Below are 17,641 nucleotides of genomic sequence, written 5' to 3' on the forward strand. Positions count from 1 at the left end.
TAATATTGCTGTCATTTCCATGCCAAGTCCAGTGATTTAATCTAAATGAGGGAGGGGAATTAAAACGACACTCCAAATACTGGAGGAACTCAGCAGGTGAGGCAGCATCTGTGGAAAAGAGTGAACAGTTGAAGTTTCAGGCCGAGACCCTTCATCAGGACTGAAAAAAAAGAGAAGTCTGAGTAAGAATGTGGGGGTGCCGGGGGCAGGGGTGAGGAATTATTATAAGGTGATAGGTGGTAGGTGGAACCAGGAGAGGGGGAGGGGCGAAGTAGAAAGCTGGGAAGTTGATTGGTTAAAGAGATAAAGGGCTGGAGAAGGGGGGAATCAGATAGGAGAGGAGAGAACACAATGGAAGAAAGGGAAGGGGGAGGAACATCAGGGGGAGGAGGTAATTAGTCTCTCCCACCTACAGAGGAATGTGATCCAAATGAATGTTAAGATTTGTTTTGACTGGTCCTTCCAAACTCTTTCAATGGGTCACAAGATGAGGAGAGGAGTTATAGAAGATATGGGCAAGAAACCTGTTTCCTGTTGGAAATGGAAAAATGAATCAGTGCTTTTATGCAAATTCCAATGATTTCGAAACTCGGTTGCATGTCATGATATTACGTTCGACTGCGGACTGATGCAACATTTATGGACTAGGTTTCTTGAACTATATTTTTATAGTGTAGATGTAGGAAATAGAATCATTTAATTGAACAGCACAGAAACTGCAAGGCTACATGTGTTTAGAGGGACCACCAGACCCTTTGGAAATTGAATGTGAGGCACAGGCTTGGTAGAATTCAGACTATCCCAGTGAGATATCTGACTCCTCATCAGCATATCCTGGACACAGCCCCCACCAGTTAATGAAACAGCCCTGCTGCCGCCCTTAAGGTAACGCTGACAATCAATTGCTGTTTTCTTTTTTATTTCTCTTTCTACCCCAATCCCCTGTCTCCAGGAGACTGGCCCAGATGCAGACACCTGTGCAGTGTGCATCGAATCTTACAAGCCCAACGACGTTGTTCGCATCTTGACTTGCAAGTAAGTCGACAATACTCAACCACTGCTGCAGAACGCAAAGGGGGTGGGGGTAATGTGAGAAATGTGGGGATTTTATAGAAATTCATGGTGCCCCGGTTAAACTCAAGTAAAATGATCCAGTTTCCCATTGAAGTAGAAACTTGTGCAAGAGATTGCACAAGTGGTATGAGTTTGCTCTTGGAAAACTCCTCCATTAATTTCTACAGTCGGCCCTCCGTATCCGTGGGTTCCGCATCCGCGGATTCAACCAACCGCGGATCAAAAATATTCAAAAAAAATTCCAGAAAGTTCCAGAAAGCAAAACTTGAATTTGCCGTGTGCCGAGCAGTACACTGAATCCACGCGAATGAAGTGATGTGTAGGCATACCCTGCTGTAGCCCCCTGCCACTTCACAGATCCTCAGTCTCTCTCCAGCACTCGTTGTTTGGGCATTATTCACCTCGTGTCTCGTTCGTTTGCTACTTGTGTTGTGAACGAGAGGAAGGAGTTTAAGGCTAGTAAGGGATGGCTGACTAGCTATGTAAAGCGCTACAGCCTCAAGAACTTAAAGATCACGGGAGAATCGGCATCGACTGATGCCGAGGCAGCATCAGCGTTCCCAGAAGAGCTACGATGGTTGCGTCTGTACTGAACATGTACAGACTTTTTTTTCTTGTCATTATTCCCTAAACAATACAGTATAAAAACTATTTACATAGCATTTACATTGTATTAGGAATTATAAGTAATCTAGAGATGATTTAAAATATATGGGAGGATGTGCATAGGTTATATGAAAATACTACGCCATTTTATATAAGGGACTTGAGCATCTGCGAATTTTGGTATCCACTGGGATTCCTGGAACCAGTCCCCTGCGGGTACCACGGGACTACTGTATGTTATAATATTGTTTCCATAAAACTTGTTTGTACAGTGTCACAAACATAAAATGCTGGAGGAGCTGGGTAGCTCAGGCAGCATCCAAATCTTCTCATTCCTAACTTCCCCCTCACCTGGCTTCAATTGTCAACTTCCAGCTTGTCTCCTTCCCCTCCCCCCACCTTCTTATTCTAGCTTCTTCCCCCTTCCTTTCCGATATTGACAAAGGGTCTCGGGCCAAGTTTACTTCCAATCACAATCGAGAACATCTGCAGATGCTGGAAATCCAAGCAACACACACAAAACACTGGAGGAACTCAGCAGACCAGGCAGCATCTATTGAAAAGAGTGCAGACGACATTTCAGGCTGAGACCCTTAAGCAGTCCTGCCTGAAACAGTGACTGTTCTCTCTTCCATAGATGCTGCCTGACCTGCTAAGTTCCTTTAGCATTTTGTGTGTGTTCCATCACCCCTACTTGGGCAGAGGTCGCCAATAGCAATTCACCAGAGTCCTCAAGATCTTTGGAGCTTCTGCTGGAGTTTCTGTTTCACTGATTTTTAATGGGATGAGGTTGCTAGCCTCGTGCCTAACCCTCCTCGTTTTGCAGTTGAACTTAGACCATCCACGATAGAGTTTCGACCAAAACGTCAACTCTTTATTCCTTTCCATAGATGATGCCTGCTGTGTTCCTCTCGCATTTTGTGTATGTTGCTCTGGATTTCCAGCATCTACAGAGTCTTGTGTGTTTTTTGTTTATGCAAAAAAGTGGTTTATATTCAGAACTTCACACAAATCATTTAACAGGGTCCTGGAAGAGCTTTGGTACATAACGTCGATTCTTTGTTCCCCCTCTGTAGATGCTGCCTGACCTGCTGAGATTACCAGCATTGCAGAATCTCTTGTGTTTTTTTTACTCAGAACTTGCAGCCAGAGGGCTGATGGAAAGAGTCAATAGGACTTTCAAAATGGGACTTCATGAGTATTTTATCCACTAGTCGTATTGCCTTATGTGGAGAGAGCAGGGAAGGGGATAAAATGAGATTGCTCTCTAACCATCCTGTGTCAGAACAATTCTAGGAGTACCATATACTTTGAGTACAATCCATTTTTGTGCTCAACTACCAATAGGCTTCTTGATATTCTGTCCCGATTGGACATTATAATGAATCCTGAAGAAGGGTGGCAACATGAAACATTGACTGTTTATTCCCCTCCATTGATGCTGCCTGAACTGCTGAGTTCCTCCAGCATTTTATGTGTTTGTTGCTTTGGATTTCCAGCATCTGCATATTTTCTAATGTCGGAAGAATCCTACTTGCCAAACAAATCTCTTATGTAATGTTCTCATCTGTTCTAATGATCTAAACAAAAACATGAGTATTAACATGGGGCCTGAACTTGTTAATGGTATGGTTATGAGGAATCAGCTGACTTCAGACATGAGGTGAGCGATCTTGTGACTGAAATGCAAAATATCAAAGCAGTAATTACATACTTTCATCCTTACTTTGAGGAAGCAACACTGATGTATTAAAGACTACTGTTCAGGCTTACGTCATCTAAACCTCCAGCAGTAAGACTCAGCATGTTCTTGACTTGAAGACAAATGCCCATAGGAGTTAAGATGCATAGACAGGCCAACTAGTTGTAATATAGGTTGGTGAGGTTGCACCTGGATTATTGGAATATACGAAAACTACAGTATTCAAAGTTCAAAGTTAATTTTTTTTAATCAAATTATGTATTATCACCCTGAGGTTAATTTTCTTACAGGTATTCACAGTAGAACAAAGAAATATAATAGGATCAGTTAAAAACGACACACAAACAGACTGACAGACAATGTGCAAAGGACAAAAAAAAATTAATAACATTGAGAACGTTAATTGTAGTGTTCTTGAAAGTGAGTCCATTGATTGTAGATCAGTTCATTTTGGGGTGAGTGAAGTTATCCACGCTGCTTCAGGAGCCCGATGGTTCAAGGGTAACAATTGTTCCTGAACCTGGTGCTGTGGGACCTGAGGCTCCTGTACCTCCTTCCTGATGGTAGCAGCGAGAAGAGAACATGACAACAGAGAACGCAGCACATTGTAGGACTTGTATGTATCCAGGAAAAATCATTACAGACACAACCCAACCTACAAACAAACTCCCTTCTGGAAACTAGTATAGGGCTATTGAAACAAAACTTCACACCATCTTAGAGGTTTTTTCCCCCAGACAGTTAATCTGATCAACCATTCTATTTAGAGGATGGGCGGGGAGGTGATAGACAGGTGAGGGAGGGGGAGAGTGGGAATGATACAAGAAGCTGAGAGGTGAGTGGTGGTGGTGGCGAAGGGCTGAAGAAGATGAAACAAGCATTTTCTGGTTGTTTATTTATTGAACATGTAGTAAAGGCTGGACTTGTCACTGATATCCCTCCCTATTTCTCCCCTTCTTACACTAATAGTTACCAAAAAGTTCATTGTTTCTGTTTTAAAGTAGTCTCCTCGCAGAAACTTGGCAGAGAGAGATGTGATTCTACACTCCCACCCCTTGGGCATTTCTGCTGAGGAAATATTTTAAAGCCGATCTTTTGTTTTCTTTCAATGAAATCTGGTTTTTTTTTAAACAACATTGGCCCCTTTTTCAGTTCTAGCACCTGTTTCAGCTCATTGGATATTGAGGCCCTTCATCATCCCCAGACCCGGTCACTCCAGTACAATCATGACCAGTCTTCCTCAGTCTGCTGTCTGCAAACCTAATCATTGGGAATCCAGTGAGCTGTGCGCTAACTTCTGCCAAATCCTGGTGTTTGATGTGGCTTGGAAGACCATTAGATATATGTGCAGAATTAGGCCATTTGGCCTATCGAGTCTGCTCCACCATTTCATCATGGCTGATCCAATTTTCCTCGCAGCCCCAATCTCCTGGCTTCGCCGCATATCAAATACAATACAAGTACGATACAAATACTTTATTGTTACCAAACAATTGATACTAGAGTGTACAATCATCACAGTGATATTTGTTTCTGCGCTTCGCGCTCCCTGAAGTACAAATCAAAGTAAATATAATAAAAATTTAAATTATAAATCATAATTAGAAAATAGAAAAGGGGAAGTACAGTAGTGCAAGTCAGGTCCGGATATTTGGAAGGTACGGCCCAGATCCGGGTCAGGATCTGTTCAGCAGTCTTATCACAGTTGGAAAGAAGCTGTTCCCAAATCTGGCCGTACGAATCTTCATGCTCCTGAACCTTCTCCCGGAGGGAAGTGAGACAAAAAGTGTGTTGGCTGGGTGGGACTTATCCTTGATTATCCTGGCAGCACTGCTCTGACAGCGTGTGGTGTAAAGTGAGTCCAAGGATGGAAGATTGGTTTGTGTGATGTTCTGGGCTAAGTTCACGATCTTCTGCATCCTTTCATGTCCTGATCAATCAAGAATCTGTCAACCTCTGTCTTAAATATACACAAAGACTTGGCCTCCACAGCTGCCTGTGACAAAGAATTCCACAGATTCACCAGCTTCTGGCTAAAGAAATTCCTTCTCATCTCCGTTCTATAAGGACACTCCTCTATTTTGAAGCTATATCCTCTGGTCTTAGACTCTCCCACCATAGGAAACATCTCCACATCCACTCGTCCAAGGCATTTTACCATTCAATAGGTTTCAATGAGGCCACCCCTCATTCTTCTGAATTCTGGTGAATACAGTCCCAGAATCATCAAATGCTCTTCATATGACAAACCATTCAATCCTAGATTCATTTTTGTGAATCTCCTTTGAACCTTCTCCAGTTTCAGCACATCCTTTGTTTGATAAAGGACCCAAATCTGCTCACAGAGCTCCAAGTGAGGCCTCACCAGAGCTTTATAAATTTCAACATTACATCCTTGCTTTTATATCCTGGTCCTCTTGAAATGAATGCTAACATTGCATTTGTCTTCCTCACCACAGACTCAACCTGCAAATTAACCTTTAGGGAATCCTGCACAAGGACTCCCAAGACCCTTTACACCTCAGTTTTTTATATATTCTCTCCATTTAGAAAATAGCCAACACTTTTGTTTCTTCTACCAAAGTGCATGACCGTACACTTCCCAACACTATATTCCATATGCCATTTCTTTGCCTATTCTTCTAATCTGTCTTAAGTCCTTAAGTAGCCCCTCTAATTCCCCAAACTATCCAACCTCCAGCTATCTTCATATTGTCTGCAATCTTTTCAACAAAGCCATCAATTCCATCATCCAAATCATTGACATATAATGTAAAAATAATTGTTCCCAACACAAAACCCTGTGGAACACCACTAGTCACTGGCAGCCAGCCAGAAAAGGCATCTTTATTCCCGCTCCTTGCCTCCTGCCAATCAGCTACTGCTTTATCCATGCTAGAATCTTTCCTGTAATACCATGGGCTTGTAGCTTGTTAAGCAGCCTCATGTGTGGCACATTGTCAAAGGCCTTCTGAAAATCCAAGTACACATCAACCAATTCTCCTTTGTCTCTCCTGCAGTATTCCAACAGATTTGTCAGACAAGATTTTCCCTGTAGGAAACCATGCTTACTATGGCCTATTTTATCATTTGCTTCCAAGTACCCTGAGACCTCATCCTTAGCAATGGACTCTAACATCTTCCCAACCACTGAAGTAAAACCAGCTGGCCTATAGTTTTCTTTCAGAGGAGATTGACAGCAGCTTGGAGGCAGAGATATGAGGGACATTTAAGAGACTCTTAGACAGGCACATGGATGACAGAAAAGTGAAGGGCTATGTAGAACAAAAGTGTTAGAGCTTAGAGTAGGTTAAAAGGTTGGCATAACATTGTGTGGGCTGCAGAGCCTCTATTGTGCTGTACTGTTCTATGTTCTAATGAAACCAGTTACCTCTGTTCATCAATATCAGTGTTGGGGATTACTGTGGAGTTATAAAATAATGGATGGGAGTCAGTCACAACCACTGTTCCCTCTAAGCTGTATGGATGTGAGACCGCACAGTAACTGAAATGCTCCCACACACATAGCCTTTGTTGCCGCGCAGCTGGAGATTTTATTTATATGATGCACTGTGCAGTTTTCAGGCCATGTAATAACTTCCTGCTCAGAGCAATGGTTGGTCTGCGCAGCTGAAAAAAAAAATTAGAGGCAATGTTAGTCACAACAATCATATTGCTGATAACAGAGGATTTGCCGAGGCCATTGGTAATTGTCAATAAACAGAGGAGGCAACCGAACTTATTTTTTATGCTTTTGTGATCTTTCTTGCAGCCATTTCTTCCACAAAAGCTGTATTGATCCCTGGCTTTTGGAGCACAGAACCTGCCCCATGTGTAAATGTGATATCCTTAAAGCTCTTGGAATCGAGGTGAGTTTTTCATGAGTCTGCTCTGTAATGTCTTGTAGATGTTGCTACAGGAAAAGATGAAGACCAAAAGACCATAAGATACAGGAGCAGGATTAGATCATTTGGCCCATCGAATTTTCTCTGCAATTTCATAGAGACTTAGCACAGAAATAAGCCCTTTGGCCCATCTAGGCCATGATAAAGCCATTTAAACTGCCTACTCCCATTGTCCTGCACCAGGACCAATAGCCCTCTATATGTTTACCATCCATGTACCTATCCAAATTTCTCTTAAGCATTGAAATCGAGCTCGCATGCACCACTTGCGCTGGCAGCTCATTCCATACTCACGACCCTCGGAGTGAAGAAGTTTCCCCTCATGTTACTCAACAATCGCTCGAGACTCTCACTCAGCCTGGCTCAGCCTCCGTATTAACTGTGAGTGATTCCCCCGAGAGCAAGTGAAGTGAAGCCAACAGGTATCATGGCTGATTCATTATTCTTCTCAACCCCATTCTCCTGCCTTCTCCCCATAACCATTGATGCACTTACTAATCAAGAACCTATCAACCTCCGCTTTAAATATATCCAATGACATGGCCCTCACAGCTATCTAGATGATTATAATGATACATGGGCTTTGTAAAGATAATCACACTCAAAAGAAGGAATCTTCCTTTTATAAGCCTATGTTCACAACCTTTATATTCTAGAATGCCTTACTGACAATGAATTACATTGATGTAAAATTGGAAATACAGTAGGAAGCTTCTGTAAACAGCAAAAGAAAATCACCAGATATTTTAGTGAGATTGGAGGATTTTAGAACATAGAACAGTAATCAAATGAACAATTAAACTAATCTCTTAAGTCTACACAATGTCTATATCCTTTCACTTTCCTCACATTCATATGCCGATCTAAATGTCTCTTAAAAGTCCCTAATGTATCTGCCTCTACTGCTACCCCAGGCAGCATATTACAGGCACCTACCACTCTCTGTTTAAAACCCTTTCATCTCCTTCAAAATTATTCCCTCTCAACATAAATGAATGCCCTCTCGTATTAGACATTTCAACCCTGGGAGAAAGATGCTGACTGCCTGCTTTATCTATGCCTCTCATAACTTTATAAACTTTTGTCAGATCCCCCCCTCAGCATTCACCACTCCAGAGGAAGGAACCCAACTTTGCCCAGCCTCCACGCAGCATCCTGGTAAACCTCTCTGAACCCTCTCCAAAGCCTCACATCCTTCCTCTAATGGGCAACCTGAACCATATGCAATACTTCAGATGTGACCTAACTAGAGTTTTATAACTGCAACATAACTTACTGACTTTTGAACTCAATGCCTTGACTAATAAAGGATGCCATATACCTTTTTAACCATCCTATATACTCTGTGGAGTGGGCCCAAGTGACCTTGTTAGTATTTAAAATGTGGTTGTTGACTTTGTTTTATATCTAGCTGGGATTAATATTTCATTAGAGAAAGCAGAGCTCATTCGACTAAAAACTCTGAATTGGTTCAAGTGTCCGCAGTGGGATTTGAACCCACAGCCTTTTGACTTGGAAGCAGCTTCTTGTGCTGCTACACTGTGGGTCTTGAGACACAAGACACTGCAGATGCTGGAACCCAGAGTAACACAAGATGCTGAAGGAACACAGCACATCTAGCTGCATTTAGGAAAGAATTGGACAGTCAACATTTTGGATTGGGACTCTACAGCTGAAGGCTCTTGCCCCAAAGCATCCACTGTACATTTCCTTCCATTGATGTGACCTTACCTGTCGAGTGACTCCGGCATGTGTGTTATTCTGTAGATCTACAGTATCTGTTTGATATTACTTAGAAATGCATAATTAGAGCCAAATTTGATTGGACGCAATTTTGAGCCATTGGGCTGAACATGCCCAACTTATTTTTCAGCCTTGTACTTATCCTTGTAAGCGGAACAAGTGTTACACCTGCCCTTACACTTCCTCCCTCACCACCATTCAGGGCCCCAGACAGTCCTTCCAGGTGAGGCGACACTTCACCTGTGAGTGGGCTGTTGTGATATACTGCGTCCGATGCAGCCCTTTATATATTGGTGAGACCCAATGCAGAATGCAGACTAGGAGACCATTTCGCTGAACACCTATGCTCTGTCCGCCAGAGAAAGCAGGATCTCCCAGTGGCTACACATTTTAATTCCACGCCCTTGTCCCATTCTGATATGTCTATCCATGGCCACCTCTACTGTCAAAATGAAGCCACACTCAGGTTGGAGGAACAACACCTTATATTCCGTCTGGGTAGCCTCCAACCTGATGGCATGAATATTGATTTCTCTAACTTCTGTTAATGCCCCTCCTCCCCTTCTTACCCCATCCCTTATTTATTTATTTACTCCCCCCTTTTTTTCTCTCTCCTTTTTTCTCTCCCTCTGCCCATCACTCATTGCCTGTTCTCCATCTCCCTCTGGTGCTCCCCTCCCCCGTTCTTTCTCCCTAGGCCTCCCATCCCATGATCCTTTCCCTTCTGCAGCTCTGTATCCCTTTTGCCAATCACCTTTCCAGCTCTTAGCTTTACCCCTCCCCCTCCTGTCTTCTCCTATCATTTCAATTTCCCCCTCCTCCTCCTACTTTCAAATCTCTTACTATCTTTTCTTTCAGTTAGTCCTGACGAAGGGTCTCGGCCTGAAACGTCAACTGTACTTCTTCCTACAGAGGCTGCCTGGCCTGCTGCGTTCCACCAGCATTTTGTGTGTGTTGCTGGAATTTCCAGCATCTGCAGACTTCTTCATGTTTGCGTTATTTTTCAGCAATTGTGGTACATGAGTGTCTTGAGCCTCTGTTGATTTATTATCTGTGGAGCAGCCTCAGTGGGCCAAATGGCTTAAATCTGCTACTAATTCCCATGACCTTACCTATGCATTTGATTTCTAATTGCCACAGGTTGATGTAGAAAAAGTTGAGGAATCTCCAGATTTGGAACATGTATCGAGTGAAAGAACTGGGCAAGATAGAAACACTGAAGTTCCTGAGCATGCCATCTATACCTTGCCTTCAGCTCACACGCCTGAGCATGGACAGCAGCAATCTCCAGTGACTGAGGACAATCACCATTTCAGTGAGTAGTTATCAGAATCAGAATCAGAATCAGACTTTAATCGCCAAGGACCTATGCACATACAAGGAATTTACTTCCGGCAGATGTTGTCTCTCTGCTCATAACAATAATAATGATAAATATAAATGAAAATATAGATTATACATACAGGTAGTGCAATCCAAGTAATAGTTAGCCGACAGTTAACCGGCAGTTAACTGTTCAGCAAAGTGACTGCAGTAGGGAAAAAACTTCGCCAGTGCCTATTAGTCTTAGTCTGGAGGGATCTGAAGCGCCTACCGGACGGAAGCAGATCAAACAGTCCGTGCGCAGGATGGGAGGAGTCCTTTATGATGTTCCCCGCCCTCTTCTTCAACCTGGAAGAGTACAGGTCCACAATAGAGGGCAGGGAGCCTCAAATAATGCGCTCGGCAGTCCTCACTGTGCGCTGTAGTCTGGTTCTATCCTGCTTGGTGGCGGCTCCAAACCACACAATGATGGAGGTTTGTATTTCTTGTATTTCTCCACTCTGTCTAATCTGTTAAAGAATGGCTTTTAATTTGCCCACAGCCTTAGTTTCATTGACCCGCCTTTTACATTCCAAAGAAATGCGGGTCAGGGATAGTCATTTGTGGGCATGTTATGTTGACGCTGGTAGCATAATAACACTTGTGGACTGCCCCCGGCACGTCATCGGACTGTGTTGGCAGTTGACACAAATGACACATTTTACTGGATGTTTCAATGCACACGTGACAAATAGAGCTAATCTTTAATCTTTATTTTACCTTTTGATTTTAAAATTAAATATAGAAAATGCTAGAAATACTAAGCAAGGCATGCAACCTCTGTGGAAAGAGAAACAGAGTTAATGTTTCAGGTCAATGTTAAGTTCTACAACGAGTCTTCAACCTGACACATTAACTCGGTTTCTCTGCCCACAGATGCTGCTTTGACCTGAGTTATCTGATTTTTGATTTCCAATCTGTAGATTTTTAATTTTCATTTAATTTTTAATTTTCAGATGCTGAAGATTTAATAGATTTTGTTTAAAGATTCAAGTCAACGAAGCCGTGAAAGTTTGATGGCATTTCCTAGCTGCTTTGGCGCGTGTAATTATCTCTTCCCTGCGCATAGATCACTGTTTCTCTGTGCTCCCCACAGGCGAAGAACAGCGTCTCTTCAATAATGATGCTCGAAGGAATACTCTATCTGTCTATGTTCTGCCACAAGACAATCCAGCCTATGAAGAGATTGACCTGCGCGATGAAGTGAAGTCGGGAATTATTCCAAAGTAGTAAAACAATAAAGAGCCCGTCAGCCACCAACTGATACGGAGTGTCCCTCCCTCCAGTGAACATTTTGTTCCAAGTCTTTGGACTGGCTCACAATCTACTTTTTTGCTGCATTTTTTACGCCAATGTTTTCAAATAAAAGTCATTTTAGATAGCCTAAATATAATGGACAAATTGTGATTAGAACTGGTTTGAATTCTCAGGATCTCACGCAATCAGTCTGCTTTAATTTATCTGAGGTCCTGTGATTGCATGAGTAGGGTGAGAGGCGGAGATTATTGGACATTATTCTAAACCCTTGGATAGCGCAAGTTTAGAGATTGATGAAACCTTGGGTTTCCAAGATTGAATGGGCTGCTGTATTTTCCCCCTGGTATCTACTGTATAATGGAATCTATTTTGTTATGGGCCTTTAAACCATGCCTCAGTTCTGCTGACCGCTGCACGAGAAGAAAATGCATACAAAAGATTAATTGTTCATCCGATTAATACAATGCTATTGCAAAGAACTTGTGTTGTCTGTTGGTGGCATTGCTCCCAGATAATTGGATCTCTGATGTGGAGAGACCTTTCACTTATTGTTCACATAGTTATAATGGTGTTGCCAGTATACTTGCTTCATAATTACTGGTACATTTACCGGGTATTTTACTTTACTGAAAATAACAGATAATTTTTGGTTTTTTTAGCTTCTGAAAAAGTAAAATGATCAGTTGTAAAGGCAAGTTATTCAATCCATTCAGGGTTCAAGGATTCTGAAGCAAACCAAATCCACAGCCCTAAAAACACCAATGGCCTTTAATCAAACGTTGTGGTCGAAGAGCATTTTTAATGACCCTTTGTGGAATTGGCTTCCTTTAAGCAAATTACTGATTTTGTTTCCAAAAGCAAATAGAAATCCTGAATAAAGTTACTCTATTTTGGAGATAAAATGTGTTTATGGGTATGTTATTTGAAGAATATTATCAACTATTTGCTTCCACTGTTGAACAAATATAAAAGGGAAGCAAAAATTTGGGAGAGGAAGATGCGTCAGCTCCTGATGTGGAATTTTGTATTTTTTTTCCAAAGCATTTTCTGTGTTAATGCTTCAAATTCTGAACACTATTTTTTGTTGAAAGTTGGTTTTTTTTTTCTGCTGCTGGTCACAGACTGCATCTTCAAGAATCCCAGGAGTAGAAGTGACAGGGAAAATTATCTTCTGTTTTTAATAGACTTTCTGCAACTGCCCAACTTTATACTGTGTTCTCAGAGTTCTTGCACACACTGAATGCTAATAGTATTTGGCTGATGAACAACATGTGTCACATGCCCTCACTCAACAATGACAGGTGACTTTCATATTGAAACCTATTGAATATTGAAAGGCCGGGATCGGGGGTTCCCAGCCTGTGGTCCATGGAGCCTTCAGTTAGTGGTAAGGGTCCATGACAGAAAAAAGGTTGGGAATCCCTGGTTTAGATAGAGTGGATGTGGAGAGGGCATTTCCTAAAGTGGGGGAGAGAAGGACCAGACAGAAGGATGTCCCATTAGAACAGAGATGAAAAGGAATTTCCTTAGCCAGAGGTGGTGAATCTGTGGAATCCATTGCTAAGTAATGCTGTGGAGGCCAAGCCATTGGGTTTATTTAAAGCAGAGGTTGATAAGCTCCTGATTTGTAACAGTGACAGAGGTTATGGGGAGAATGGGCTTCAGAGGATAATAAATTGGTCATGATGGAATGATAGAGCAGATTAGATGGGCCAAATGGCCTAATTCTACTCCTATGTCTTAAGGTCTTATTCAGTAGATATACCTGGTGTGATGCTGCAGATACTTCATTGGCTCGTTTGTTATTATTCATACTATCAATACAATAAAATAATATGCAGTAACATTCCAAACCCAGTGGGGTTGCATTGTGAATCACCCTCTAGAGATCTTTGAACTTAAGAGCCTAGAAACCATATGAAAATGCTGTGCTTACAACTTATTATCACACTTCGCAAAACAGTTCCTGCTGCCTATTACTTTGGTAGACTGAGATCTTGTTAGATTATAGTTTCCTTAGCATTTACCACAGTACTTTGCACTCGATTTTCTGACACATCTTCCCGCAGAGTCATAGAATGCTACACTACATAAACTGGCCCTTCGACCCATCTTGTCTGTGCTGAACTACTATTCTGCCTGGTGCTATCGACCCATGCCCATAACTCCCCATACCCCTCCCATCCATGTACATATTCAACTTTTGCTTAAATATTGAAATCAAACCCCCATCCACTATTTCTGCTAGCAGCCCATTCCACACTCACACCACCCTCGTGTTCCTCTTAAATATTTCACCTTTCACCCTAAACCCATGACCTTTAGTTCCAGTCTCGCCCAATCTCAGTGGGAAAAGCCTATCTGCATTTACACTATCTATACCCCTAATAGTTTTGTATATCTAAGTATATATTGGAAAGTTATCACTGTGTAATGTCCACCATTCATTTTATTGTACAGGGAGTTATATTTCTCTTTCAGACATAAAGCTAAATTTATTTTCCAGGCATGTGTACTGTGTATGGAAATCCATTTTACTGATTAAAAAGATCTTGTGTTGCTTTAAATTTAATCTTTTTAATGTGGTACAAGTTCTAACCTTTTGACATTCCTCGTCTCCTGGCTTCAGCCATCACCTTTTATCTTGTGCTCCTTCCCCTCTCTCCACCTTATTTTGGCTTCTTCCACCTTCCTTTCACAATCCCGGTCTCCTCCCCAAAAGTTGACTGTTTATTCCTCTCCATAGATGCTGCTTGGCCCCAGCATTTTGTGTGTGTTAGTCCGGATCTCCAGCACCTGTAGGGTCTCTTGTGTTTACAATAACTCCTCCAAGCATCAGTTTCTTTGGAAACACGTCATGATTTAACAGAAACAGCTGACACTGTTATAGCAGTTTAGCGAATAGAAATCAAACCTCTATGAGAATGTTCTGTCACTCTCATTAATAATGAAGTAAATGAAAAAGATGCCAGGCCATTACCTCCATGAAAAGCAGACAAGGTCTCCACATAGACCAAGCTAATACTGAAACCTCAGTCAACTTAATTAAAAGATTAAATGCCCAGAATCATCTTGATACTTGTGAGAAACTGCTATGTACAAACTGTTAAAGTAGTGACTGAAATGTTTTTTGGCTGTAAAGTTATTGAATGTCTTGACAGGGCAGCTTGGTTGTGGAAGTAATGGACTGCTGTCTCCAGTGACCTTGGTTAATCCAGCCCTTGGGTACTGTCCATGTGGAGTATGCACATTCTCCTTATGACCGTATTTCTTTCCCCAGGGTCTTCCAATCTCTCTCTGCTGTCTTGCATGTTGGTGAGTTAATTGACCACTGTAAATCGCTCCACCCCCCGCCCCCGTGTAGATGAGTGTTAGAATCTGGTAGGAGTTGATGGGGATGTAGGAAGAATAAGTTAAGGGAAAAATTACTGAGCAATGAGATTGTGCTATGAGGTAGCATAGACTTGATGGGTCAAATTGACTACTCTCTGTGTCATTAGAAAATATGACACAGGACTCGAATTTATATGGTCCTATTATAATCTGAACAATATTAGAAGCAGATAGTTGGATCTAGCATTTTGATTATTTTGCTTTATACTCACCAGCTAGTTTCAATAGATGCTAAAATGGAACTGCAATGTTGAGGACAATAGTACACCAAACTATAACATGGCCACCACCAACACTTAGCTGTCACAAGGGCAGGAATGGCGGCTGAATGTTCCGGGGTTTAAATGTTTCAAAAGGGCCTGGGAGGGAGGCAAAATAAGTGGAGTACTGGCATTGCTAATCAGGCATAGCATCACGGCTGTAGGAAGAGGGTTGTAGTGGAGGGATTCAGTGTTGGTGGATGCAAAAATCATCAATAAAAGTGTAGCATTCTCTTCCTTCGCTTCCTGTATTAACCTGGTGTATGTCTTGTTTGGTCCTGGGGACTGACCTATCCTAAAGTTTTTCAAAAGTTCTACCACACCCTTTTACTGAATGTCAACATGTTCTGCCATGTCATAATCCTGTTCTCATACACACCAAGGTCAAGGTCCTTCTCACTGCTGAATACTGCAGATAGAACATTACAACACAGTACAGGCCCTTTGGTCCTTGATGATGCACAGCATGCTTTGCAGCCGTCCCATAATATAGAGGTCCACCTAGTGTTTAAGCCGCAGTCATTCTTCGTTCCTTCTTCATACTTACCAGTAACAATGTTGTGCAGCTGGTAGGTTAGAAAACATTGTGTAGAATAGATCACTTCTCAAGAGTCCACCAGCTTCTGGATTTGCTCTTTAGGTATTATCCTGGCACAAGTGGTAGTTCGTTAGGAATAATTACATTAATACCAGCGGTGTAGCAGTCCCCAGTGCAAGTAAGAAATAGCACATGTAGATGTGATGGACAGACTCTGTGGCAGGAAAGATCTCATGTCAGTGTATTGGCTGCTATGTTTTATTCCCCTCACTTACCTGACTGCTGTAACTAGCTGCAATATTGATTAAATCCTGCCGTTCTGAAAGAAATAATCCACGTCCAACCATCCATTAGTCACCAAAGCTACTGTATTAATGGTAAGTAAGGGTTGCTGAACCAAATCCAGTGTGTTTCCCAATGAGCAGAAGTGATTAAAATCGTCCCATCCCTAACCACCCCAAAAGAACCATCCACTTCTTGCAGTTTATCTCCTGTAGAAGATTTTAAAGCCTTAATGATTAAAAAAAATAAAATTACACTTTGAAGCAATATGCAACATTCATATTAATCTCATGCACTTTATGAAGGGGACTTGAATGATTCTTTAATAATGTGCCTCCATGGGTGACCTGGATTGAGAAGGTTCTACCTGAATACCTGTGAAAGCAACTTCTCAAAGAACTTTGAGAAGTTTATGTTTTTTTTTAAGGCACGTAAACAATTAAGAAAGGAATCAGCATTTGTACCAGAATTTTCTGCTTGGAAATTTATTGTACATGATTTAAAACACAAATTGTAAGAACTGCTTTATCAAACTGTACATTTTGATGATTTAATAAACTTTATTGTTTCTAAATTAATTTCTCTGGAATAATCTGCATGTTGGTATTCCATTGATGGTTAAAATATGGAGACTTCTTTACTCATTTGGTCTGTCAGACACTTTAGAGAGCATTTATGCTAGTTATTAGCACTAAAAAGCACTCGTATATCATAAAATTCATGTTTAAATTTTGAAGAAAGACATGAAATCAAGCTCTAGATGATACATACATTTGAATGCATGCCTGTTATGGGACAAGCATAAGAAAATTAGTCCCTAGGATCAGGGAAAAATCAGGACAGATTGAGATTCAAATTTATTTATCATGTACATCAAAACACAGAGAAATGTATCATTTGCCTTAGCAACCAACACAACTTCTAGCGCCAATATAGCATGCCCGAACAACACAAAACGAAACACAACAAGCAGCAAAACAATAATGCCAGCACAAGCTCCTTGTCTCAGAAAGGATGTGTTGTCATTGGAGAGAGTCCAGAGGAGGTTCACGAGGATGATTCCAGGAATGAGAGGGCATCTGCCAATTTTGGGCCTGTGCTCACTGGAAGTTAGAAGAATGCGTGGGTATCTCATTGAAACTCCCAAATGTTTGAAAGTACAAGATAAGGTGGATGTGGAGAGGATGTTTCCTCTGGTGGGGTTATCCAAAACTAGAGGGCACAACCTCAAAATGGAGGGGCGACCTTTTAAAACAGAAATAAGGAGGAGTTTTTTTAGCCAAAGAATGGTGAATCCGTGGAATGCTCTGCCACAGGCTGCAGTGGAGGCCAGGTCCATGGGTATATTCAAAGCAGAAGTTGATAGATTCCTGTTTGGTCAGATATCAAGAGATATGGTGAGAGGGCAGCTGTATGGGTTTGAATGAGATAATGGGATCAGCCATGATGGAATGGTGGAGCAGACTTGATGGGCTGAATGGCCTAATTCTGCTTCTATGTCTTAAGGTCTTTCATCCCT

General features: G+C 41.7%; 1 protein-coding gene across 2 annotated transcripts in view; it reads left to right on the top strand.

Annotated features, from left to right (window-relative positions):
- The window catches only part of rnf128b (ring finger protein 128b), a 152,540-nt gene extending 135,840 nt beyond the window's left edge, over positions 1-16,700 (top strand). For both annotated transcript variants that reach the window (XM_073057812.1, XM_073057811.1), the window contains exons 4-7: positions 953-1,035; positions 7,155-7,251; positions 10,171-10,345; positions 11,489-16,700. In XM_073057812.1, the coding sequence (XP_072913913.1) occupies positions 953-1,035; positions 7,155-7,251; positions 10,171-10,345; positions 11,489-11,622 (489 nt within the window). In that variant the 3' untranslated portion in view covers positions 11,623-16,700. The remainder of the gene's footprint in view (positions 1-952; positions 1,036-7,154; positions 7,252-10,170; positions 10,346-11,488) is intronic.
- Positions 16,701-17,641: the final 941 nt, after the last annotated feature.

This window comes from Hemitrygon akajei, chromosome 10 (assembly GCF_048418815.1).
Source record: "Hemitrygon akajei chromosome 10, sHemAka1.3, whole genome shotgun sequence".
Classification (NCBI taxonomy): domain Eukaryota; kingdom Metazoa; phylum Chordata; class Chondrichthyes; order Myliobatiformes; family Dasyatidae; genus Hemitrygon; species Hemitrygon akajei.